Here is a 27,977-nt window from a genome sequence, read left to right as displayed (position 1 = left end):
TTACATAATCTCTGGGTGCTTCACTTTTACAGGTTGAGTCTAAGCACGACGCTGTTTACGTTTACGTATTCAGACTATGTTTTAATTATATTAAAGCGTTCATCAAGTGTGGGGACACAAAGTTTTTGTTGTTGTTTTTAATCATTTTGTTCCGCTGTCTGAGGCGGAACCTTGTATCACCCGCTCTTGTACTCACCCGGAACAATAACAGACGGAAACCAGAGAGATGGCGCGAGCAGCGAAGGTAACTCGCTTCCGTCATTATTCCTTGAGCTCGTGTTAATATTATTAATAATAAGGAGTATTTCCTTTTATGCTATGTAGATTTCATTAGATATAATTACGTTTTCGGGTGGCATGTATGCACTTTACACACTGCAGAGAGTTGCACTCGCTCTTGTTGAAAGCATGTAGAAAACAAAGTGTAATGGTTGATTTATTTAAGTAACTTATCTTTATGTTCAGCTTTATCTTAAATGTGTTCTCCACAGACATCCGTCGTCTGAAATACAAAATAAACATGGTTTATAAGTTTGAATAATGCTACTGTTGTCATACAGAAAGAGTTAATGCTAAGAAGATCTTAAGACGAATGCCTCAAATGCCGGGGTTTTTTTCTTCGTTTTTTTAATGCAAACTTTAGTATCCTCTGTGATATAATCTAGTATTTAACCTGTTAACTGTTGGTTCCACTTTTTGAACATAGCCGTGAAAATGACATTTCTAACTTAAACTGTTATGAATTTTGAATGCATTGGTCCAAAGACTTAAGGTTGGTCACTTTTTAAAGATTATTGTAGAAGTGAAACAAGTTTTAAGGATTATATAACAAAAAAGTTTATGTTTAAGTTTATGAAAATATAAAATATAATAGCTTTAATATTTATATTTTATCTAAAATATTTTTTTTACAAAATATGTTTTACTCTAAAACTGCTAGAAAATCAAAACCTGAACAAATTATTTTCAAACTTTGAGGTTGCTATCTCAAAAATGAGCTTTCAATGAGATTTTGTTTGGGCGTAGTACCAAGCTTTTCCACTAGATGACCATCGAACCCCATAAGTAACCATTTAAGGGCACCTTCATTTCCATAAATGGTTTGAGTGACCTGAAACATGCTTTTCCATACTTTGCTCAATATTTATGAAGTAGACATCACAATCAGAAGTATAAAGGGTCAGTATGGCAGTATCTGATTTCAATTCAACCTCAAAAAACACATAAAAGACATGCTACGAGATCCCTGGACTTGCATTATAGTAAAATTTATTTTTAAAAAATCAATCACCAAATATCAAAACTACAGTCTTTAAGCTTTCCAATGAAATATAGTTTGTCAAGATTACTTTAGGTTCAGACTAAGATACTACTGTTTAAAACATGTAATGGCAAATGGGCCCAGTGACAGTTAACATGTTAAAGAAATAGCTCATTACTATCAATATATTCATTACTCACTTCACTCAGTTCCAAATCCCTGTGATGAACTTTTTTGTAACATGTGAAATGTGAGACTATTCTCTATAAAGAGTTATTTTCCTTCATGCATGTTCATCTTTGTCTTGTCATCTGTTTGTGCAGTCAGCGTTGGTGCTTTGCATGGATGTGGGTTTCTCTATGAGCAACTCCGAGCCTGGCCAGGAGCCGCCCTTCGAACAGGCCAAAAGAGTCATCCAGAAGTTCATCCAGCGGCAGGTTTGTACTTCTTCTCCATTCATTTGTAGTATCTGTTTGCTGCAGAAAGAGCCTGATCGAGGTCCTCTGTGTTTCAGGTGTTTGCGGAGAATAAAGATGAGGTGGGTCTGGTGCTGTTTGGGACCGATGACACTAAGAACCGCTTGGCCACAGACGGCCAGTACGAGCACATCACGGTCCACCGGCACCTCATGATGCCTGACTTTGAGCTGCTCGAGGAGATTGAGAGCCAACTGCAACCGGGTGGTCAGCAAGCGGACTGTATCCTTCCTGTTACCCTACACAGATAACAACACATGCTATAGATCTCATGAGGTGCTCGGTTAAAGGAAAAGTTACCCAAAAATCATATTGTGATAAACTTTTCTCAACTTTAGGTTAACCAAGATGTAGATGGGTTTATTTCATCGTCAGATTTGGTGAAATGTAGCTTTGCATCAGTGTCTCAGCAGTGGATGCTCTGCAGTGAATGGGTGCCGTCAGAATGAGAGTCTGATAAAAACATCACAATAATCCACAAGTAATCCAGTTAATGTCTGGAGAAGACAAAAGCTGTGTGTTTGTGAGAACCGAATCCATCATAAAACGTTTTTAACTCAAAGCTTTTTCTGAATCAGGAGAGAAATCTGCATGGATCAAACACCGTTCACAAGCCAAGTCTGTGTTGTTATGGATTATGGACTCATAGCTTTAAAGTTAAAATGTCTTATTGATGGATTCGTTTCTCACAAACACGCAACTTTTGTCTTCTCTAGATGTTAACTGATGAACTGGAGTGCTGTGGATTATTGTGATGCTTTTATCAGACTCTCATTCTGACGGCACCCATTCACTGCAGAGCATCCATTGATGAGACACTGATGCAATGCTACATTTCTCCAAATCTGATGAAGAAACAAACCCATCCACATCTTGGATTACATTTTCAGCAGATTTTCAGTTTTGTCTCTTCCTTTATGTGTTGTTACAATTCATGAAATATATAATATAATATAACATAATATAAAAATGTAAATGATTTTTTTTTTATTTTTTATAAGAAATATTTGTAATGGCGTTAAGAAGGATATAAACAAACATTATAAAAAAATCTAGTTTGTTTACTTGCATGCCATGTGACCCGCATCAGTGCACTGTGAACATCTGAGTGTGTTGTTAAATTATTAAAATATTACTTACAAGTACATTATTAAATTAAATATTTTACTTCAAAGGGATTTAGCTGAGGAAAAAAGTTTTTGAATCTCTAATCTAATTTAATAATGTTACATTTAGTTTGTTACACATTAATGCAGTTTTGTAAAGTCCTTGACTGATTAATCAGGGCTTGATGCTCTGGTCGTCTGCATGGACCTGTTGCAGCAGGAAACCATGTGAGATCTTTGGGCACACATTTGTCTGTTTACTTAAACACAGTTGAGAAGTTTCTATGCTGCTGTCACACTCTATATTGTTTTTTAGGGGGAAGAAGTTTGAGCGTCTGAACATTGTCCTGCTGACGGATCTGAACGTCCAGACCTCGACAGACCAGCTGGACGTTATCATCAACAGCTTGAAGAAAGCTGGCGTCACCCTGCAGTTCTTGTAAGAAACGTGCACTGATAATAACAACAGGGCTCAACAATTACAATGTTTTCTACACTAAGGCGAAAGTACTAGATATTTTGAATGGTTAAATATCATTTTATATATGTCACAAGTGTTAAACATAAAGTTAGATGATCTTTTCCTGTTTGAGTGATGCAGATTTGATGCTAACAGTCAAATTTCTGGTTGTTTTTCCCACCTCAAGCTTTGCTCTGATCCGTGTTTTGTTTGATCTGTTCAGTTTGCCGTTCCCTGTGGATGGTGAGGAGCGAGCGGATGGTGGAGGGGATGGACCGGGACCCTCAGCAGCTCCTGCCCGTCCTGGAAAAGGCTTGAGCAGAGAGCAGACGCAAGGTCTGAAGATGGTCAAAAACATCATGACCAGCCTCGAGGACGAGGACGGCCTGGAGGAGGTCTACACATTTAGGTATGCATTCATATCAATACAGAACAAATTCGAAACCTGATAAAGTGCATTGGTGATCATGAAGTGACAGTGTTGATGTTCGCTGCAGTGATGCTCTGGAGAAGCTGTCCATCTTCAAGCGCATCGACAGGAGACCCATGGCTTGGCCGTGTCAGCTGACCATCGGCAGCTCCCTGACCATCCGCATCGTCGGATACAAGGCTGTGAGCTCCTAGCAGATCATGATCCAAACGTGTTGATGTCTCTCTCCTGCTGTGACTCGGCCTAATATTGTGTTTGTTCGTCGAAGGTGACGGAGGAGAAGGTGAAGAAGTCCTGGGCCATAGTAGATGCTCAGAGTCACCAGCGAGACGACGTCAAGAGAGAAACGGTTTACTGTCTGAACGACGATGATGAAACTGAAGTTCAGAGGGATGACACTATCCAAGGTGCGGAAACAAAGATTGTAAATGACACATTCGATGGGATTTTTGCAGTCATTTGTAGCCATTAACAGACCACATCCACATGTTTACCTGTCAATTAATCAATTAATATTAAAAACTGCGTTTCTTAGTCCTGTCAAACATATGAACATAGTTTGTTTGGTAATATGCACATACAGTCATATCAAAAATTGTTCAGACTAGTGGTCGACCGACAGCCGATGCCGATATCCCGGAAAGCAGGGAGGCCGATTTAAAGCCGATATGTTTTTTTTTTAAATTGTTATTATTATTAATATATAAGAAATTTGAAAAAATTTACCAGTGGATTAAAAAGTAAATGTGTAATAGAAGCATGCTTATACTTAAGATGACAGTATTTTTCACAAATACATAAATATGTAATACAAATATAATTAAAAACCAATAGGGAACTTAGTATTCTGGGAAGTTTGTGTATATTGGGAATCATATTTTTCATACATAGCACACAGTGAAAATGACATGAATATTACATTGGGCAAATGCATAAAACACAGTATAATTTGAAATCATGAGTTTAAATAAAATAAAAGTCATCAAAATAAAAGTCCTGCCTCGAACACATCTGCCAAGCAGAAAAACATATCGGTGCCGATATTTATAAAAAATAAAAAGCAAAATATGGGCATTGGCAATATATGGGTTTACCACTTATTCAGAGACCAGATATAATTTTTGATATTTTGATTTGATTTGGTTCAGTTCAATGTCACGATGCACCGCATCCTCAATTTTACTTTGTGTATACAATTTTGTCAATAAATACAAGCAGTCAGATATATGAACTGAACCTTTAATTTTACCTGCTCAAAGAATACACGCTTCATAAATGTATCGAACATCGAAAAAACCTCAAGTCTGGCCACAGAAGACAACAGGAGCATTTAGAACAAATACTCAAAAGTAAATGCTAAATACTTTGCGCTGATGAGTGTTAAAAGCTCAGGGTGAAAACGGCTGATGTGGTTTCTCAAGTTATATGTATTACCTTCTGCGTATGTTTTTTTTGTGCGCTACATGATTTACACACAGTGTGTGTCTTCTCCATTTTGTGTTTACAAGGTTGTGCATAAAAGCTGAAATGTGGCCAAATGTCAGCTTTTATAATAGTTGGCACATCAGAAAAGCATCAGTACATTATAATCGGTTATGGTCTATTACTGAACTGATACCAATTTGTCCTCATCTGTATCGCGATGCATTGTAGAAATTATTAGTTTTGACACCCCTAGTACAGGACACTGTTGTTTATTTGTGCAAGTGAGGATAGCAAAATGAAGTGTGAGATATTATACCCAAAATATTCTTCATCCGGAGGAATATCCAGTACAGTTGATACAAATTTGGGACCAAAAACTATTCAGACACTTTGACATGACCATGTTTTTTGCTCAAGTATTTTTTTCTTTAATTGCTTGTGTAACCTTTTTACACCAACGACTGAACAAAGTTAAGCAATGCTTGTAATTTATTGGGCTAAATTGGTATAATCTGATTGTGTACTTAACGATCCGATGAGACCTACATTTGTGGTACTTTAAAAATTCACCAATTAAGGCTCTAAACGGGTCTTAAACTGTAGCTGAAAGATTTAAACTGATAACGTTATGGCATTAAATGTTGCATGAAAAATTTGTAAAAAAAAAAAAAAAAGTATTTATTTATTTATATTAGGGGTGTGACGGTTAGTATATAACCGTGAGACCGGCTGTTATAGTTGAACACCGTCATGAGAACTCTATAACCGCCAAAACCGTGTCATTAAAATATTTTTTACAAACATTTTTTATCAAAAATTATTTTCATTTTTTAGATAAGATCATAAGATGCGCAATATATCGGGAGACATGGTTTTTACCACTTAATGAAGTTTTGTAAATCGTCAGACATGATATTTACCACTTCATAAAATTTTGCTTTGTAGAAAACCTATCTTAAAAACGAATTTCGTTTTGTACAAATTTTATCTTAATTTTAATAAATGTTTCATCAACCAATTGCATGTATTTTTATAAATAAAAAGCAAGTAAAGCAGACAATGATAACCTTGACATGGAAGCACCAGCGCGCCGCGTTCACTTGCACTGCACTGTGAACTAGAGCACATCTCATCGTAAATGAAACTCAGCGTAGGCCTATGCTTCATACATTAGCATTAAATATATTTGCTGCATCCTTTCTAGAACAGACAATGGCTTTTTTTTGCGGCTCGCATCAGCAGAGCATTGCATCGCCATAGACCGCAAAACAAGCAGTGGATGGCGGGCGGGTGCGGCTTTGAAATTTGCTCTATGATTTCCATGAAGCAAAAAACAAGGACGGAATCTCGAAATCCAGTCATGAAAATGAAACTTGCATTTTAATATGGACAGTCATGGAATTTGCCAAAGTTAGCATAAAATAATCAAATCTCCATATGGACCAGTATCTGTAAATGTTAAGCCGCAAAAGTTGTTTAAAATATAAATCCGTGTTCTGCGCGTCTCTGTGTGAATGAATGAATGGCAGAGACGTGCGGGTTTGTTTACTACATAGACTGAAGCGCATGACGCTTGCATTAATTTCAGCATCTGAGCTTCAGAGTTCTCTCTCCTTCAAGCGATCTGAACTTTTCAGCTCATCTCAATGGATGCACAGCACACCTATATTTGACACTCTGTAAACTCTTTGTGAATGCGCACGACTCACCGTCACTTTACTGATAGCGCTGTTTCTCACACATGCAAAGAGAGAGAGAGCGAGAGTCTTACCACGCTTAAACAACACGCTATATGTAAGCTATTCTTTGTTGTCTTCTCCTGTCAAAATAATGGATTAAATTTAGAAATATTCATATTCATTTTCGAACAAGCAGAAGACATACCAGTTTCTCCGGTAGCGGCTCGCATCAGCAAAGCATTGCATCGCCATAGACCCCAAAACAATCAGCGGATGGCGGGTGGGTGCGGCTTGGAAATTTGCTCAAAAAACGTTGGCTCGGATGATGAGTTTTGTGACAGATCTCCTTAATAAACGGAGGTCTGAAATCTCTGCCCCTTTACCGATCAGAGCGCGCGCTGACACGGAGTTAACCCGCTATCTCCAAGAACAACCAATTAACTTGGACCCCCCCCCCCCCCCTCCCCCCGACGGTTATGTTATGAACCGTCACATTTGACTCACGTCATAACCGTCATCACCAATTCTGAAACCGGCACACCCCTAATTTATATACAAATTTCTAAACATCCTTACATTTACTGTAGATGCAAAATGAAAATAGTCTTTTTCTGAGAAACTGAACAAAATTGTCACTTTTGCTTAAAGCAAGAACAAATATGTCAATGGGGAATGAAAACTAATTTTTCCATTGCATTAAGTTTTTTTTTTTTTACAAGCCAATTGGCTGAGACTTATTCTTTTTAATCAAACTTAATTTTGATCAGCTTCACAGAAAACAAGGTGAGAAGTTGTATTTTTAAAGTGTTGCTTTCTTCTCCCTAGAAGTTTACATTTAGAGAACATATTGGTGTATTGTGTTTAGTCCTTATAATGTCTTTAGTTGGACTTAAAAAGTCTTAAATATATCTCTATGAAACTTGCAGAAATGCCGATTGAAGCTAAACTGAGCTGAATCACGGTTGTCTTCTGTGGAGCTTCTTTACTCCTTACATTGGTTTTGTTTATGATTTATGAAATCTGCAACATTAACTGCTTGACTCGATCCTTATCATCTAAAGTGCTATGACAATAAATGAGACTTCAGAAACAAGACCCTTGTGTTTCTCACAGGTTTCCGGTATGGAAGCGACATTGTGCCATTTTCTAAGGTGGACGAGGACCAGATGAAATATAAGTCTGATGGGAAGTGTTTTTCTGTGCTTGGCTTCACGAAACAGGAGCTGGTAAGATGCTCTCCAGTAGATGGCACACTTTTCTAAAGAGTGCATTTTATCACATGATCATGGAAACTCTGAAATATCGGGCACTTTTACAAACTGTACTTTCTGTAGTGACTACAGTTCAGCTTTGTGAGTGCAATCTTTTACAAATCTCTATACAACTTGTAAAGAGTGCAAGAACCCTGAAAACAGGAATCTACTGATAACACGTTGTCAAGTCAGTATGATGATTATTTTAGCAGGTAATCTTAATTGAAGTGTACTGATGTGTCTTGCCTTGTTTCTTCCCTCAGTAATGTACTGTGACAGTTGTTTGTTGCTTTGCTGCAGATTCGTCGTCATCAGTTTATGGGAAGCCAAGTTGTCAAAGTTTTTGCAGCAAGAGACGATGAGGTGAGCTTTACAAAGCTTTGTGTTTGTTGTGCAATTATACTGGAGGTTAATAATTGTTAGTAATTGTGAAGTTTGAATACATACGGTGGTGACGAAAACGTCTGAAGATGCATCTAAAATTATTTTCATTTAAACCTGGAAGTAAACACAGTTTTAGGGGTTTTTAAAAAAGTCAAATAGTGTGAAATTAAGAATATTTATCGTTAACTTATCTAAGGTGGCGTTATATTATTCACGTCCATTTGTCACAAAAATTATTATGTTGATTGTATATTTAGTGTTTAAATTACAATATTGTTCAAAAGTTTGGGGTTGCTATGATTTTTAATGTTTTTGACAAAATGTCTCTTTTGCTCTCCAAGGCTGCATTTATTTAATTAAAAAAATGGTGTAAAAATTGTGAAAAAAGATCTTTATATGTCAATATGTTTTAAACTGTAATTTATTCCTGTGATCAAGTCTGTATTTTCAGCATCATTCCTCCAGTCTTCAGTGTCACATGATCTTCAGAAATCATGAAAATATGATGATTTACTGCTCAAGAAACATTTCTGTTTATTACCAGTTTAAGACAGTTATGCCGCCCAATATTTTTGGGCATCCTTACTGAATTAAAGTATTAATAAATTGACCTCAAACTTTCAAATGTTAGTGTAAATGTTTTGTATTTAAGATCATGTTTTATTGTGTGTGTGCAGCATGCATCAGTGGCGCTGTCCGCTCTGATTCATGCCCTGGACAGTCTGGAGATGGCAGCGGTTGTACGTTATGCTTATGACCGTCGCAGCAACCCTCAAGTGGGCGCCGCTTTTCCGTGCATAAAGGAGAAATATGAAGTAAGTGGGTTCACATCAAACAGAAAGCAGACTTCGGTATGATGCACACTCACTCCTGGTGTCTCTTATCCTCAGTGTCTGCTGTACGTGCAGCTGCCGTATATGGAGGATCTCCGTCAGTTCACATTCCCAGTGTTGGAAAACAACAAGAAGTTCACTCCTTCCGGTGAGCCCCCAGATAAAAGAGCCAGAATACAGCAGCCAGTTTCTGACAGATGTGCATGCAGCTTTCCTGTTGTGCAATTGTGACATTTATCGATGAAATGTGCAGCATTATGCTGCATAAGAAGTTTATTTGGTCCTCTCAGGGTTTCTGCAAAGTCTTAATATGATAAAAAAAAATGTTCTTAAATCTTAGTAAAGTCTAAACTAAATCTAAACTCATAGTAAAGTCACACAGTATTAAATAATGCATGCATTGCATAGGATTTAGATTGGATTCAACTTTATTGTCAGTGCACATGTAAGGTACAAGACATCTAACACGGAGTGCAATAAGGATATACAGTGTCTACAATATGTAATAATAAATATACAGATAAGGCAGTATTATGGACATAAGTTACAGATTTTAAATACTGTCAGCATGATATACAGATAGGTGTACTATGAACATACTATACAGATTGATTGTGTATTAAGTGAATGTACACTATAAGCAGAAACTATGAACATCATTTACACTAGTGCAATGGACAGTAAATAAGTGCACAGAAAATATGCATTTTAATATCTTTAAATATCATACAATTTAATATCTTTGTTAGTATTTTTGTCTTGCTTTCCGATACAAATATACATCAACATCCTTAAATTTACTTGAGATGCAGAAATGAAGATATGAAATTCAGAAATTAAGCAAAATTAAGTGAGTTTATAGTTGGCCAATGGGTGTTTTTGCACTTTAATTTTAAAAATGTTTAGACGTGCACTGGGCATCAAATCAAAAAATACTGAGGAAGAGCATTCATTTTGAGTGATCAGAAGCTATGGGAAAAGTTATTTTGCTTTGTTATTTTTTTGGTAAAAAAAAATTTTTTTTAGAAGTTTCAACTTCTTGTGTTTCTCCTTAGACATTTACATTTAGAGATCATGTTGATGTATTGTGTTCCCTTCAGTTCATTCCTTAAATTTTCTTTAATTGTGACCACAAAACCAGTCTTAAGAAATTGAGAAATATGCATCATCTGAAAGTTGAATAAATAAGATATTTATTATAGATAATATTGATGTATGGTTATGTTACGATAGGACAATATTCATCTGAGATACAACTGTTTGAAAATCTGAAATCTGAGGGTGCAAAAAATCTAAATATTGAGAAAATCTCCTTTAAAGTTGTCCAAATGAAGATCTTAACAATGCATATTACTGATTAAAAATTAAGTTTTCATATATTTACGGTAGGGAATATACAAACTATCTTCATGCAACATGATCTTTATTTAATAACCTAATGATTTTTGTCATAAAAGAAAAATCTATAATTTTGACCCATACAGTGTTTTTTTTTTGTTTGTTTTTTTGGCTATTGCTACAAATATACCCCAGACACTTAAAGACTGGTTTTGTGCTCCAGGGTCACAGTTGGTCTTTAAAACATCTTGAATTCTTGAATTTACCTTCATAAATCTTGCAGAGACCCTGCTGCCCTTCTGAGGCAGATCCAGACAAAAGGAGATGAATCTAGATGTTGTTGTTTGTGTGAATGTCTCTGTTCAGACTCTCAGCTGTCAGCCGTGGATGCACTGATCGACTCCATGATGCTGGTGGAAAAGGATGAGGATGGAGAGAGCGTGGACCTCTTTGAAGTCAACGACATTCCCAACCCACAGTTCCAGAGACTCTTCCAGGCATGATGGGCTGTTTTTATCAACATGACAATATTTGATACGCTCATCATAGTCTAATGCTTTTGCATTTATGCATTTAACAGATGCTTGCATCCAAACTGACTTGCAAAAGAGAGCCATGCATAGATTTAAAAAAAATCTAGGTTTTGCACTAAATAAACTCTGATTATAATATTTAAGCATTTTCATTCATGTGCATATATTCAGCAGTACATAGTCCAAAATAAAAATATTTACCTATATCATTTGTTTTAATTATTTTAGAACGAGTGTATCATTCAATAGCTACTATAAACCAAAAATTAAGAATACTTTTATATAATCTAAATTAATTTAAACAAATGCTATTAGTTTTAAAATGCTTAAACACTTACTAAGTTGTATAAATTGATAAACCATAGTTTACGTATTAATTTTAACCTAGAATAATAAATGCTGTTCATTGTAAAATCAAAAGTTTTGGGTCAGTACGAGTTTTTTAATGTCTGCTCTCCAAAGGCTGCATTTATTTGATCGAAAATAAAGTAAAATTTGTGAAATATTATTACAGTTTCAAATAACAGTTTTCTGTCATGATGTATTGTGAAATGCAATTTATTTCTGTGATTTGCAGCTGAATTTTCAGCATTATTCATACATTCTTGAGTTTTCAGTAGGAATCTTTTGTGATCAAATGAATGCATCCTTGTTGACCCCAAACTTTGCATGCACTGATCCCTAATGTTTATTCCCGCTCACACTCCTCTCTTGGTCCTGCAGTAGTACAGTGATTGAGGTGTGTGACACTGGATCGGTGGCTCTCATTGATCTTTCTTTGTCTTGTGTCCTCAGTGCTTGCATCACCGCGGGGTGAACCCTGACGATCCCCTGCCGCCTGTAGAGCCGTGGCTGAAGAGGGTCCTAGAGCGACCCCAGGCTGTGTCCGCCCGCTGCCAGGCCCCTCTGCAGGACGTCAAGACCAAGTTCCCACTGAAAGTGGTGGTGAAGAAGAAAGAGCAGAAGACGAGCGCAGACGTGTTCGGCAGCAGGTGAGAATGGATCAAATCAACACTGAAGCTGTGGGTGAAATCGATGAGACGTGCTTCATGACTTCCAGCATGTACGTGCCAGCTGCTACAGACTGTGCTGGACAGGGGTTTTCTGATGTTCATTAAGGTTTCTGCAGGTGTTAAAAACATCCTGATTTGCTCTTCCACTAATTAAGGCCTTAAAAAGGTCAGAACAGAAAGTCTGAAAAATGATGAAGTCATGCAATTGAAAAAAATTGTATCTAAGGTCTGTATTTTTGTTGTTTTGCAGTAAAAATATCTTAAAATCCTTAAAACAAAATACACTTACTAGAAATGCAATATGAATATGAATTGTTGTTTTCTGAGAAATCTAGCAAAATTAAGAGTATTTGTGCTTGAAATTGACCAAATTCTGAAAAAAAAATCAGTTTAAATTAGTATTTAAGTATATTTGTGCTTAAAAAGGACAAAATTCTGCAGCTTTTTTCATTTAAATTATTATTATTTTTAAGTGTATTTGTGCTTAAAATTGACAAAATTCTGCATTTTTTTAACAATTTTTTTGTGTGTGTGTGTATTTGTGCTTTGATTTTTTTTTTTTTTTTTTTTTTTGTGCCGATTGGCGAAAACTTGTTTTAAAGATAAACTCACTTTGTTTTAATTGCTTTAGTCTTTTTTTTTAGTTTAAAGAAAAGGTCTTAAAGGCCCAGTTTCACAGACAGGGCTTAGAAAAACATTAGATTTGTGCATCTAAAACAAAAGCACTGATATATTTCAAGATCAGTTTCTTTCAGTTAAAACAGCTCAGATTTACACTTTAGTCTGGGACTAGACTTAATGTGGGAGGAGTTTATTTTGTGATCAACCAATCCAAATCAAGTATTCCAGAGGGGTGGGTAATAAAAATATGTAAGCTCCGCCCACATTGTGTGTGTGTGTGTGTGTGTGTGTGTGTGTGAGTGTGTGTGTGTGTGTGTGTGTGTGTTTTCAGTGTCGTTAATCTGAAAGTAGTGAGTAGTAATTGATGTTGTTGATCTGTTTGTCGTCAGTGCTGATGAACCAGATGTGAAGAAAGTCAAAGTGGATGAAGAGACTGAGTTTAACCTGGCCGAGATCGCAGAAGGAAACATCACATCGGTGAGACTCTCATGTGTGACATCTGTTCAGTAATCTACATTACTCAGATTAAAATCAATAAATAGTAGAAGTTTATATTTATATACACTGTTGTTCAAAGGTTTGGGGTCATTTTGAATGAAATTAATACAATTATTCAGCAAGATTCAAATCAATGCTGTTCTTTTGAACTTTATATTTATCAAAGGATCCTTAAGAAAATGAAATGAATCTTGGTTTCCACAAAAATATGAAGCGGCACGACTGTTTTCAACATTGATAATAATCAGAAATGTTTCTTGAGCAGCAAATCAGCATGATTTCTGAAGATCATGTGACACTGAAGTAATGTTTATGAAAATACAGCTTTGATCACAGGAATAAATTACAGTTTAACACATATTCACATTGAAAACTGTTTATTTGAATTGTAATAATATTTCACTATTTTGACTGTATTTCTAATCAAATAAATGCAGCCTTGGAAAGCATAAAATATTTTTTTAGTTTGAATGGTAGTGCACTATATGCATTTATTATACTCAAATAATGTATTTAAATAATTTGTATAATAATTAGATTTTTTTTTTTCATGCTTTCCCTTCAAATGTACGAAAAACAAATAAATCTTAAAGTCGATGTAAAATGCCTTTCAGCGTGAAAAGGATATACCAAATGGAAAAAGATGTAGAGCAGAGCTTGCTTTTTCCATCAAGCATTAGCAGAAAAAGATGTTATTTACAGTGGCATGAGCACAATGAGACGAGGAACATGCATTCACGCTGATTTACAATACAGACGCTCTCTGTTTCAGGTTGGCAGCGTCAATCCAGTCCGAGATTTCTGCACGCTGGTTCGACAGAAGACCGTTTCTTTCGATCAGGGTGAGATTTGATTGTTCAGTCTGATACTCTGGCTCCTCAGCCTTCACAAAAGTGTCAGCTATTAAACACGCTATACTCTAAATGTGCTAGTACTGCTCCTGGCATGTCTGCGAGGCCTCGCTGTGGATTGAAAGCAGTCTCTGAGACACTGAGTAGCCGCTCGGTGTTAAACGACTCGTGTTGCAGGTTTTGTTGGTAGCGCGGTGGCTTTGGTGATCATTGTTTTCTGACCTTGACAGCGTGCCAGCAGCTGACCCACAGGATCGAGCAGTTACTCAGCAACAGAAACCCTGAGTACTACATGAAGAGCATCGCCTGTATCCAGGCCTTCAGGGATCAGTCCGTATCGGTGAGCTCTCAATTACACCTTAAGGATGAGTCGTTTTCTGCGGGTCGCTAGGAAGAACACACTGCTGGAGGATGTTGGGACTCGTTTCAGATGATGTGAGCTCAGCTGGAGTCTGAGGCTCCGGTCCAAAGCACAGTGAGCTGCCTTACTAGACAGGATTTTAGTGCTCTCCTGATTCTGGAGCAGTTTTTAATGATTAATCATACTTGCAAAGGCAAACTCGTAATTATAAAAAAAAAATTAATAGAACTAAGTTTGTGTACCAGTCAAAAGAAATGCTGAGAATATGTATTTTTAATTCTTACTGAAGTGTCCTTAGCATAACAACGTGTCGACATTAGACTCTTTTCAAATCAATATATAGCTTTATTTAATATATTAATATATTGATATTAATTTTAATACTTCAGATTATTTTTGTTTAACACTAAGTTTTAAATTAACATTATTATATATTTGTTAATTATATATTAAATATAAATATTAAATTGATTTAAATATTGATGTATATTATATATATATATATATATATATATATATATATATATATATATATATATATATATATATATATATATATTATTTTAAGATTATATATTTATTTTAATTTAGTTAAACTTTACATTTTCATTCCATTTTGTTTTAAGTGTACATATAAATTATAGAAATGTTACTTTTAGTTAATGAATGCAGTGGTTACTAATGATCATGAAAACATTTCACTATTGTGTTTCTGCTTAAATGCTTGAAATCTGTATTATAGTCCAATATAGATTGTGCATGCATGAAATCTTTGGACCCCATTGGTAGACCTGACTACTGATAATCTGATCACCTGAGACCGGAACTAAAGGGTTTTTACATGTGACACCCTTTTTGCAACAGATGTTGCATGTTCACTGCGTGATATCAGTTTTTTTTTTATTAATGACTGTGAGTATGAGCTCAGAGAATTGATCTTACTGCACCTGCACACAATTTACTCCATCAGAGCGTAAACGCAGAGCTGTTCAACAGCTACATGCAGTCCCTGAAGAGGAGCGTTCCTGACAGGAATCTTCAGGAGTTCTGGGATCTGCTCGTCCAAGGTAAAGAACCGGCCTTCTGCTCATGTTAAACTGAAGACCTCGTGCCTTCAACATGCACTTTTGTTTTCAGATGCTCTGACGCTCATTAGCAAAGATGAAGTGGACGGAAGCACCATTTCCAAACAAGATGCAAACCAGGTACTTACAGTAGTCCATTTGAAATATGTTTATTTTAATTAAACTAATTAAAGGAATAGTTCACTGAAAAATGTAAATTTGCTGAAAATGTCCTCACACTCAGGTCATCCAGGATGCATGTTTTGAGTTTGCTTCTTCATCAGGTTTGGAGAAATGTAGCATTGCACCAGTGTCTCATCAATGGATGCTCTGCAGTGAATGGGTGCCGTCAGAATGAGAGTCTGATAAAAACATCACAATAATCCACAGCACATGCATCTTTTGTCTTCTCCAGACATTAACTGGATTAAATGGATTACTTGTGGATTATTGTGATGTTTTTATCAGCTGTTTGACGGCACCCATTCACTGCAGAGCATCCACTGATGAGACACTGATGCAATGCTACATTTCTCCAAATCTGATGAAGAAACAAACTCATCCTGATCTTGGATGATCTTGTCTCGTTTGATGTATTTAGTGTTTGCTTTGACCTCTGTTGTACATGTTGAGGTTGTTGGTGAAGTCTGTGTGTTATTATATTCGTTTAACCCTGTGTTTGCTGGTTTAGTTCTTGGCGTTTGAGCAGAAAGAGGAAGTGCAGGCGGCTGCAGTGCAAGAAGACGCTGGAGACGTGGATGATCTGGTGAGCGTTTCATTCTTGTTTGCTTGTTTTAATAACAAGCACATCATTTATATTTGTGAGAGTAATTATGATCTGTAAGTAAATGAATTCCTTTATACTTTAGAAGAGATTTCAGACCTGTACTTCTGGCAGCATGTTAAGTTGTTGTCTGATGTTTTTTGATGCAGCTGGACATGATGTAAAGAGGTTGTCTTCAACACCGGCGTCCATCCAGCTCAAGCAGCTCTGCGTTAGATGCCATTTCTTGTGTTTATTAATGAAACACAAATCTCCAAAACGTTCTAGTGCTTCACTAAATCAGGTTCTTTGTGCTTGGCATGATTATGTCGCTCTAGTTTGATTATTGAATGTGGCACAGTCTGTATTTGATGGATTTTCTAAAGGAAAATAAATGGCCATGTACTTTTATACGGAAACTCAAATAAAAGATCAAACAAAATAAAACTAAAATCTTGATTCCTGTTCTATTTAGTCCTGGGCATCCAGGATTTATTTTAGTTTTTTTTTTTATTATTATTATTATTTTTTTAAATGGTGATTTTCATTATTTTAAAACATCTATATTACATTTGTTTATTACACATTTATGTTTTTTTTTTCAGTGCCACAAAAAAAGGAAATATATACATATAATAGTATCATTATTATTATATGTATATTTTTTTTAATTGATATCAAGATTTATTTTTTAGAAACTTTATTTTTAGAAACATTTTGAATTGATTTTAGTGCAGAAACTATTAATGATTCTCATAAAAATATATATTTTTTGGTTATTTCCAGTGGTGATTTTTATTATTGGAATACAGTTACAGTACATATATCTTTATTTTATTTGTTTTTCATATACACTTTTTTAGAGCCATTGAGATTACATTTTTATTTTTTCATTACTGTCACATATCAAGAGCTTTTTTTTAAACTCCTATTATTCCCAGTTGTAATTAAAAAGCTCATGATTTAATTTACATTTAATGAAATTAAATTACAAGTTCAAATTTCAAGGGAATAATTGATTTATTTTTGTCATAATTGTGAAGCCCTTAAATCTACTGTATGTGTGTGTATTGCAATCAAGACGAGATTGCAAGTTCAAATTGGTTTCTAAATAAACAACTTCTTATGCCACTTATTACATTTGAGAGCAAATGATTTTGTGAAAGTGTGAGGTTAAATGCATGACAGAACAGTCTCTAGTACAGTTTAGTGTCATTATGCAATAATATATATTGATGATACAAGAAGTCAATCTGTGATGTTTTCAGACGGTCCGTGTGAATCTGCTTTTCCCTTTCCACCTCGACAGCGAGAGGGAAGATGAGAGGAATGAATTTCATGCTTTTCTGATCACAGTGTGTTTCAGATGAGTTTGTGTCAGTAGAGCACTTCTGAAGAGGAAATCCTTGTTTTCCGGAGAGACTTTGATTATTAAAGGTAATGTATGAAGCTTTCAAGACCGATGTACCATGAGGTTCTTCAGTGATGATATCTGCTTCTGTAGATGCCACAAAACTACCCATAATCCTCACGTGAGATCCACCAATCAGAAAAGTTGTTTTGCCAAAGAGCTTGGCAGTTGCATTCACTCTAAGCATATATACACTATATATATACATGTATATATACACTATGTATATATATGTATGTATGTATATATATATTTTACAGTACAGACCAAAAGTTTGGACACACCTTCTCATTCAAAGAGCTTTCTTTATTTTGATGACAATGAAAATTGTAGAGTCACACTGAAGGCATCAAGGGCTATTTGAGCAAGAAGGAGAGAGATGGGGTGCTGCTCCAGATGACCTGGCCTCCACAGTCACAGTCACCGGACCTGAACCCAATCGAGATGGTTTAGGGGTGAGCTGGACCGCAGACAGAAGGCAAAAGGGCCAACAAGTGCTAAGCATCTCTCGGGGAACTCCTTCAAGACTGTTGAAGACCATTTCAGGTAACTACCTCTTGAAGCTCATCAAGAGAATGCCAAGAGTGTGCAAAGCAGTAATCAAAGCAAAAGGTGACTACTTTGAAGAACCAACAATATGACATATTTTCAGTTGTTTCACACTTTTTTGTTATGTATATAATTCCATATATAATTCCACATGTGTTAACTCATAGTTTTGATGCCTTCAGTGTGAATCTACAATTTTCATAGTCATGAAAATAAAAAAAAACTCTTTGAATGAGGTGTGGTCATACTTTTGGTCTGTACAGTATATATATATATATATATATATATATATATATATATATATATATATATATATATATATATATATATATCTACATATAAGATGTGCAGACCTACTGATCATAGTGCACCTCCAATGAAACAAATGTTTTTCAAAATATATTTTCTGTTTCCATTATACATTGTTAAAGTTTTCTAATTATTTGAACAGAATTTTTTTCATTTTAGTAGGTTTTTTTTTTGTACATATATATCTGTATTTTAAATTCAATGTCAATTTTATTTCAGCGTTAGTTATTTTACATCAAGTTAAACTAAATGAAATTAATTAGTTAATGTTTTTATTTCAAGTAATAGTTTTATTATAATAACCTTTACATTTACCAATGTCTACATGCTTGTAATGATAATTATATATATATATATATATATATATATATATATATATATATATATATATATATATATATATATATATATATACACTCTAAAAAAATGCCACAAATGCCATGAAATTAAATGAAAAATGCTGTGTTGTTTCAACCCAACTTTGGGTCAAATATGGACTAACCCATATCTGGGTTAAAAAAATGAATGTACAAATTTAACCCAACACCTTGGTTGTTCCATATTTCATCCAAAGTTGGATTGAAACAACACATTTTTCATTTAATTTCATGGCATTTGTGGCATTTTTTTTAAACTTTTAAATCAGGTTTTTAATGTGATTCATTTGTTGGTTTGGTTTCATGACTCTTTATTAAAAAATAGAGATCAAAAATAGAAAATCCCAGGAGAAAATGAATGTGAAAGATACTTCTGGAGGAAACAGGCCTGTGATGACACTGTTCTTACAGTCGGCTCTTTCAAACTTCTCCTCAGGTCTGACATGGAGCAGTTTCTGATACAGCTCCTGATGATTTTACCAGAAGACAAGGTCAGCTTTGACTTATGAAATGCCAAATCTATTTTTTAAATCATTCCACAACAAAAATGATGCATTTTGAACTCAGACTCTTATGTTTAAACTCTGTGTGACCCAGAGAAACTATGAGACTCAGAAAATCAGAGAATATGTGATGCAATATAAGTTTAATGTGGATTTCTGTGAGGGGAATGTTTGTTTGTGTATGTTTGTTGCTGTGTATGTCTGTTTGTTTGTTAGCTATTAAAACCAGGCCTTTAAAAAAAATTATAATAATTGAAAATCTCTTCCATGCTGCTTTCATTTCTACTTATGCAGAGGAAGGGACTATTTAATTCCAGAGAGCATTTGATTGGTTGAATATTTTTGCATTTCAGGTTGAGTTTGTCAGTCGGGTATCTTCTTTGATTAATTTTCCAGAAAGAAAAATAATAACTTTATAAGTGAACCCTGTTCTGTGAGATCCACTTACAATGTTAAGACTTTAACAATTTTAGAAGTGATAAGCTGTTTTCTGTCCTGTTTTTGACCCTCATCTGAACGCTCTGTGTGAATGGGCGTGGCTTATTGTAGACTCTGAAGTAAACGCCCACTGCTATGATTGGCTAACAGTTTGTGTGTGTTTCTATGTTTGTAAACGAATCTGCGGTAAAATGACATGAACAAAGGACCAAGTTCTTACTGATGTGGTGAGGATCTTCGTTAAAAATAAAGTTTATGGTTTGGTTTCTGCATAGACCTGAGTTTGCTGCTCTTGCGTAAATCGAAGCAGGTGTAGATCATCTTCTGTGGAGGCGGAGCTTATCCACACTATGACATCATAGAGTAGAACATTCCACAAGCTGTTTTTAGACTAACAACACAGTTTTGAGTTCTTAATATCTTAAATATCAAAGGATCAAGAGAATTTTAATATCTCAGGTCATTACCCCTTTAACATTTTTGAATAGACTAAGATGTCATGGGGTGTTTAAACTATTATGCTCTTTGTACATTGGTCAGTGTTATTTTAGCATAATTGAGATACTTTTTAGTAACCTTTATAGTTTTTATTTTAATTTTGTTTTTTATTTGAGTTATATTAGTACTTTAAATGAAAAGTTTTCATCTTTAATTATTATTTTTATTTTATTTTGTTTTAATTTTATAAATGGAATTGTTTTTATCATTTTATTGATTTAATATATCTATAATTTCATTATTGTTTTGGAGTAAATTTTATATAGATTATTTTAATTTTAGATGAGGTTTTGTTCATTTGTAATATTTGTAGCTTTTAATAAGTTTTTATTTTATTCATTTATAACTCAGTTTTTATTTTATTTTTACTTAAACTAAAAAAAAACATTCATTTTGAAGAATTTACAAAGTTTTATTAATTTTATTGTGTTTCTCATTTTATTAATTTTATATATATTTATATTATATTTTATAGTTTTTATTAATATTTTGGATTCATTTTTATTTTATTTTTTCCCTTTTCTTATTACATTTTTTTTTTTTCAGTTTTAATTTTAGTTATTTATTTTACTTGGACTTAAACTAAACGTTTGTTTGTTTTTTCTCTCTCTCACACTTTATTCCAGTTAATGTTTGTTTTACTTCAAGTAACACTTTTTTTTTTTATTCTTTTTTTATGGTTTAAGTTTGGTTTTAGTTTAGTAACCTTGACACTGACCCATGTCTGCTTTGAATTTTAAAGGTGCTGGGAATTGGAAAGAAATGGAGGAGAAGTGTAGTAGATCTGACGAACTCTGGACTGTTATTTAAACTCGTCTGATAGCAGCTCTTCATGGACTGAATTATTCAGCGCTCAGTGTTATCTGAGTGAGACGACGAGGGTCAAACCTTCCTCTGTCCTCCATCATATCTGACTTCAGACACTTCGGAGTAATATTTTAGTAAAAGCTTCATGCTGATGTTTGTCATTTCATATATTCATTTTATTTCCGTAGATATGAAATGGCAACATGACAAAAATATGGATCTAAGCTCACCACCTTCAAGTCGATATTTGATAGAAATATATAATGGCAATACAAGTAAACTGCAGAAGTTAGACATAAAATAAGAATTCACCCCAAAATAACAACTCTGTCAACATTTACTAATTTGTGAACATTTTCTTTAAACTTTCCTAATACTTTAATGTCTTTTTTTTCCTTTTGTGCTATAAATCATCTTTTTGTGAATCTTCAAAATCAGCTTCCACGTTCAGTTTACCTTTTTTCCAGAAAAAGTAAGAAAATAACAGGAGGGTGAGTAATTGATGACACATTTTGAGTGAACTCGTCCTTTAATAATCAAACCCACAATGCCCGGCCTTCAGATTCAGATCAGCTGTTTATCTGTGGGTTGAAATATAATGTTTTTAACAGAATTGTATTTTTTATTTTCCCTATATTAACTGAAGGGACAGTCCTCCATGTGTTAAAGTCAACATGAATCTCTGTTTGTTACTGTGGTGCATTGCTGTCACGTACATTTTATTTTGCGATAACGAGATGTTATGTCACTGAAAATATATATTTTATTTTATTAAGCATAATTTATTTTGTTAAAATCACATATTTTCTTGTAATAACCTGACGGTCATTAAAAATGTAAATTTTCTCAGAATAAATTAAATCATTACAACACAAAAACAATGTTTAACATCAGCATCACCTTATTTCTAGAAAATATATAGTTTGAACAACATCTCATCATTACGAGAAATTCGTTGAGTTTTTAATGACATAACATCTCAGAAAAATGCTAATTTAAAGACACATCTCATTATTACAAGAAAATTTAACTGTAAAATATATCAGTCTTGTTATGACTAGAAAATATGTTTTATATCGACATATTTCAATAAAATCTGTTACTTTAACAAGAAAAATATCTTTATGGCTTGTTATTACAAGAAAAATTTTAACAGCTGCAATTCAATATAACTAAAAAAAATATTTTGTTTAAATAACATAACATCTCATGATAATGTTTTAACAAGAAAAACGTATTACTAGAAAATATATAGTTATAACAACATAACATCTCAAATAACGTCAAGGAAAGTTGAGCAGGTGAATATGTAGATGAAACATTAAAAAGACAAACATGTTTAATTTTGAATAAATTGCACTAATTATTTGTGCACAGTAGAAGTATTTGTATTATGAAAATGAATAGAGTTAATTGTGATTTCATGTTGACTTTAAGTGCTCAAGGGGGCAATGATTGCAGGACGTCCGTGTGAAATGATTTGAGATTATTGATATCCTCACAAAGGTTGTGAATATGAAAACATGCATCACCAGCAAACATGAGAGGAACAGAGTAAAAGCGTGAGAGTTTGTGCTTTTCATCTGCATCGAGCTGCTGTCCATCCGTCTGCGTGATGACTGACAGCTGTCACTCATTATTTATTGACAGTGAAAGGGTCATGTGCTCCGTTTGACATTTCTGTGGCAGCGTCAGTAACGTTACTGTAAACATATTCATAGTTTCATTTAAATTTACATTAAATACCATCAGTCTTTTCAATGGTTTTTGTGCATATGTTCTCTTTTCAGATATATATTTTTTTATATTAAATATTTAAGTAAATATTATGTAAAAAAAAAAGGGTTTATTTAAAGCAATAGTTCACCCAAAAACAAAGTGTTATTTTCGTATAATTGAAATACTATTATAGTTTCTTAAAGAATTTTTACAAATGTTTTTCTTTTGTATTATTTCCTTTTTCCGTTTAATTGCAGTTTAAGTTTGAGTAATTTTGTTGTGTTTTGTCATTACTAGTAGTTGTCTATAGAGGTTTCATTCATTATTATTTAAGGTTCAGTTTTAGTTATTTTAGTACTTCAAGCTAATTTAAGGTGAGAAATGTTCACTTAGCAACTCTGAAATATATATATATTATCCCAGTTAGCATTTATTATATTTCATGTTACGAAAATTTTTTAATTTTATTTTTAGTTAACTTTAATAGCCCTCCCCTCAGGTTATTATGTGTGTTTAAAACTTACGAACAAAAACATTTTAGTTACTTATAAACTTATACTGTAACTTATAAAATTAATAATAAACTGGAATAAAATGTTTAAAATATATTTTATTTCAGTTAGTTGCAAAGGCAACATTTTAAAGTTTTATTTAGTTCAACTTTAAGTGCTGAAATATTAAAACATTTATATATATATTATTTAAAATAATAAAAATGACAACAAAATTACAAAAATACAGAATAATTTCTTTGTGAATTTTTCTGTTTTTTTTTTGTTTTGTTTTGTTTTTGTATATTGAAGTACTAAAATAACTACAATTATTTTTTTATTAAATTAAACAAACTACTAAAAACACACAAAAACAGATCATGTTACAACAAAACTCTTAACTAAAATTTAAATAGAAAATAGAAAATAAAGTATAATGGCATAACAGTGAAACCAAAATGTGTCCTCAATGATCCTAAAAATGTTATTTTTACTGTAGAACACAAATTCAATTCATTTTCACAATGCTTTTTGGAGCTTGACCTTGATCTCTTTAAGATTCTTCATAAATTCTCCTTTTGTGTTCCACAGGAAGTCAAATGACATCATACATGTTCGGAACATCAAAGAATGACGGAATGTCCGTTTCTGGGTGAACTGTCCCTTTAAATTCATGAGCCGTCCAACCTGCTCTTTAGATCTCAGAATATGCAATTAAAACCCCATATTGTTTGTTATTAGTATCAGTGAAAGTCATCAATAATCCGACAGTTCCAACGCTGTCCTGAAAAGAGTCCCATCAGAAGGCTCCAGTCAGACGGTGGTGACTCTCATAACCACTTCTCTAGGTTTAGTGGTGTTTGTGCTGATGTTGTTGGCTGGGCTTCGTGGCTCGTGCGGCCGTAGATGACTCAGTAAATGCAGGAGATTATAAGGACAGTGCTGGTCCAGTAAAGCTGGTCCGTCTGCGAGCGCATCAGTCTGGTAGGAGTCCTGCGCGGCCGCTGTGGTGTTTGTGTTTGTCGTGCCGTCGGTCATGTCAAGAGCCGGCGTCCCAGCAGCAACCATGAGTGAAGACGGTGAAGGAGAGACGTCCGCTCCTGACGGATCCCTCTGGTGGAGCAGCGAATGAGTCAGTTCCTCATTATTCTTCTGCTCCTCGCTGTCTCGCTTCTTGTCGTAGTTTAAAACTTTCCACTGCTGATTGACGGCCTGCCAGCGGTGGAATATACGGAAAACAGACGGGCCCTCATGGACAATCAGAGCTGCGGAGAAAAAAAAGATTAATCTGGGTTATTGTACGTTTCTGCAATAATTCTTAAGTTATATGGAAGCTTGTTTCTGCCACAAAACAAAAAAATGCTGTTTGTGACTTTTTAAATCTTATCTTACAGTATATCTTGCATTAAAGCAATAAGCCCAAGAAGCTGTGGTTTATAGTGAATTTATCACAGCTAAGGGGCGTTGTTAAGGTGTGAAGCATAGTGCCTAAAACCCCCTTAGCTGTTATAAATCCACTGTAAACCACGGCTTCACGGGGGTTATTCCTTTCATAAAACGATTATTCCATACGTACATTAATTCGCAAAAGCAAATAAAGTATAATGATGTAAATAAAAACAGTATTCTTCCACCACACAATGTAGTTCCTTGGAAACAGTTGTGTTTGAAATAAAGTGTTTGCCAAGCAACACACAAATGTTTTTAGAGTAATTTACAACAGCTTCGAACATGGCTCGGTCAGTCAGAACATTTCTATGCAATGCAATTCTACTTTTAAACCTCGCAATTCTATTTTATATCTTGCAGTTCTGAGTTTATCTTACAATTTTTAATTTAATTAATTTAATTTATGTATTTAGCAGATTATAGCTTATATTATAGCTTATATCTCCAAGGTTTTTATTTGAAACATTTATCTGGAACAACATACAAAGCTACCATATTTTGCTTTAAGTTTAATCGCAACATATAATCATTGCAGTTAATGGGGTACACCGTCTGTTGGATCAAATGCTACTTTTAACTAACTGCATGATTTTTACTGTACATTTCTGTCGTAGTCACCACTAATAACGTACTCCTAAATATAATGTAGAAACTTAAAATTTTCCGTAAAGCTGCTTAGCAATGATTTGTATTGTCAAAACTTCAAAAGCGTTATAAGCTACAAATAAACTTGAATTGAATATTGTGCAATTCTGAGTTTAAATCTCGCAATTCTGAGTTTAAATCTCGCAATTCTGAGTTTAAATCTCGCAATTCTAGTTTATATCTCGAAATTCTGAGTTATTTCACAATTCTGAGTTTATATTTCGCAATTTTGAGTTTACATCTCGCAATTCTAGTTTATATCTCGATATTCTTAACTATTTCACAATTCTGAGTTATTTCGCAATTCTGAGTTTTTATGTTGCAATTCTGAGTTTATTTCTCGCTATTCTAAATGTTTTTGCAATTCTGAGTTTTTGTTACAATTCTGAAATTATATCTTGCAATTCTGAGTTTTCATATCTCACATTTCTGGATTCTTTTGCAATTCTGAGTTTTTTTCGTAATTCTGAGTTTATATCTCGCAATTCTGAGTTTGTATCTCACAATTCTATTTTATATCTCAAAATTAGAGTTATTTTGCAATTTTGAGTTTTTATGTCACAATACTGAGTTTATTTCTCGGTATTCTAAATTGTTTTGCAATTCTGAGTTTTTGTAGTAATTCTGAAATTATATCTCGCAATTCTAGTTTATATCTCGCAATTCTGAGTTTTTATATCGCAATTCTGAGTTTATTTCTCACTATTCTAAATTGTTTTGCAATCCTGAGTTTTTGTAGTAATTCTGAAATTATATCTCGCAATTCTAGTTTATATCTGAAAATTCTGAGTTATTTTGCAATTCCATGTTTTTATGTCGCAATTCTGGTTTATTTTGCAATTCTGAGTTTATGTTGCAATTCTAAGATTACTCACCTTTACTAACATTATAATTGAACCTCAGGAAGATAAAAATAAAAAATGAAATGAAGTGAAGTGACTACTATAAGAAAGTGAGACTTTAGATGGCTGAAAACGCACATCATTACATCATTGTCTGTTCTCAGTGTTAATTAACTGGAAAACCCCACCATAGCACTTTGCAAACTCAGAGTGCTGTAAAAAACAAATACTGTCCTATATACTAGTTCTGTTAGTGATGAATAAGGCCAAAGATCTGTATCTACTAAGTCTACAGTAATTGTCCAACAGCCTGTTGAATTATTTCAGTTTTTGCTCAGTGATTCAGAAAGCTGAATGATTCTTGAAGGTTGTGTTTAGAATTAAATATTAGCATATTTCCATATATTTATATAACGGTATGCAATATGCACAAATACATTTCATGTAGCAGTTTGCTACAACTTTGTTACATGACCACACACACACACACTTATTTCAAGAAAGAGGTGTTAAAATAACAGCTGATGTAGTATGTGTGTGAGTACTGTGTGCATACTGTGCTTATAATGCAGTGTTAATAAGTGTAGGATGGCAGAATGAACACAGCGCATGTATTATTTCATACTAACGACTCATAAATCTCTGGATCCATGCGTATGTGTGTTGAGCTCTGGGTATCTCATCTGTGGTTCTGTTTGAAGAAACACTAATCAAAACTCCTGGAGTTTTTCTATGATTTATGCCTGTTTCCATCTAAGTTTAATCTGGAGGTAATATTAATGGAAGTAGATGGCTGTGTCTGGCCTGGTTCCTCATTACCTGAAGCTCTTTCTCTCTGTGTGTTTGTCCAGCGTTAGCTGACTGCGCTCAGAGATGTTTGTGTCCTCACGTGTTCAGTGCAGAAGGTTGATGACTCCTCCTGGCCTCTTTACTAACTTTCTCCTCCAGTTTCTGCCTTTGTTCTCTCTTTTCTTTGCCTTTCTGGGAAGTATGTCATTGTGATTCAGGCTCAACTTTGGTTTCTCAACTCCAACTCTAACTATAATATTTTGCATTGTATTTGGATATGTAAAGGAGTTAGTCACCGGAAAATGATAATTTGCTGAAAGTTTATGTTGCCTGCTCATCAATGGATGCTCTGCAGTGAATGGGTGCCGTCATAATGAGAGTCCAAACAGCTGATAAAAACATCACAATAATCCACAGTAATCTTGAGAAGACAAAAGCTGTGTGTTTGTAAGAAACAAGTCAAGACGTTTTAAATTTAAACCATCACTTCTGGCTAAAATATGAGTCCATAATCCATAATAATGCTTCTTTTAGTGTAAAAGTACATCTCCTGTTGTCTCTCACATTGAAAATCCAGCCACGTATTTGTAAAGAGATGATGTGGACTGTTCTTACATGTAAACAGTGCTTGATCTGTGCAGATTTCTCTCCTGATTCAGACCAGACCACTTTTTCACTGGAGGAAGTGTTATTATGGACTCACATTTTGGCTAGATGGTTTAAAGTAATAAATAAAATGTAAAAAAAAATCTGAATATCGGTTTTGTTTCTTACAAAAAAACGCTTTTGGCTTCACAAGAT

At 34.2% G+C, this 27,977-nt stretch overlaps 2 protein-coding genes across 2 annotated transcripts in view; one reads left to right on the top strand and one right to left on the bottom strand.

Moving 5' to 3' along the window:
* Positions 1–142: 142 nt before the first annotated feature.
* xrcc5 (X-ray repair complementing defective repair in Chinese hamster cells 5) lies at positions 143–16,802 on the top strand. The gene is made up of 21 exons (XM_052566289.1): positions 143–244; positions 1,585–1,698; positions 1,776–1,959; positions 3,023–3,071; positions 3,160–3,282; positions 3,527–3,712; positions 3,801–3,915; positions 4,002–4,140; positions 7,951–8,063; positions 8,391–8,453; positions 9,152–9,289; positions 9,365–9,455; positions 11,012–11,142; positions 11,974–12,170; positions 13,202–13,289; positions 14,083–14,152; positions 14,392–14,501; positions 15,493–15,589; positions 15,660–15,727; positions 16,278–16,352; positions 16,520–16,802. Exons 1-21 carry the CDS (start codon positions 227–229, stop codon positions 16,532–16,534), a joined length of 2,184 nt encoding a protein of 727 aa, XP_052422249.1. The 5' UTR covers positions 143–226; the 3' UTR covers positions 16,535–16,802.
* A 4,593-nt stretch (positions 16,803–21,395) lies between these two features.
* Positions 21,396–27,977, bottom strand: part of marchf4b (membrane associated ring-CH-type finger 4b) — a 30,048-nt gene continuing 23,466 nt past the window's right edge. Inside the window, exon 4 of the mRNA XM_052564694.1 lies at positions 21,396–24,716. Coding sequence (XP_052420654.1) covers positions 24,265–24,716 — 452 coding nt within the window. The 3' untranslated portion in view covers positions 21,396–24,264. The remainder of the gene's footprint in view (positions 24,717–27,977) is intronic.

The sequence above is a fragment of the Carassius gibelio genome, chromosome B9, assembly GCF_023724105.1.
Source record: "Carassius gibelio isolate Cgi1373 ecotype wild population from Czech Republic chromosome B9, carGib1.2-hapl.c, whole genome shotgun sequence".
Lineage (NCBI taxonomy): Eukaryota > Metazoa > Chordata > Actinopteri > Cypriniformes > Cyprinidae > Carassius > Carassius gibelio.
Note: the sequence above shows the minus strand (reverse complement) of the source record. Positions and strands in the feature narration are given on the sequence as shown.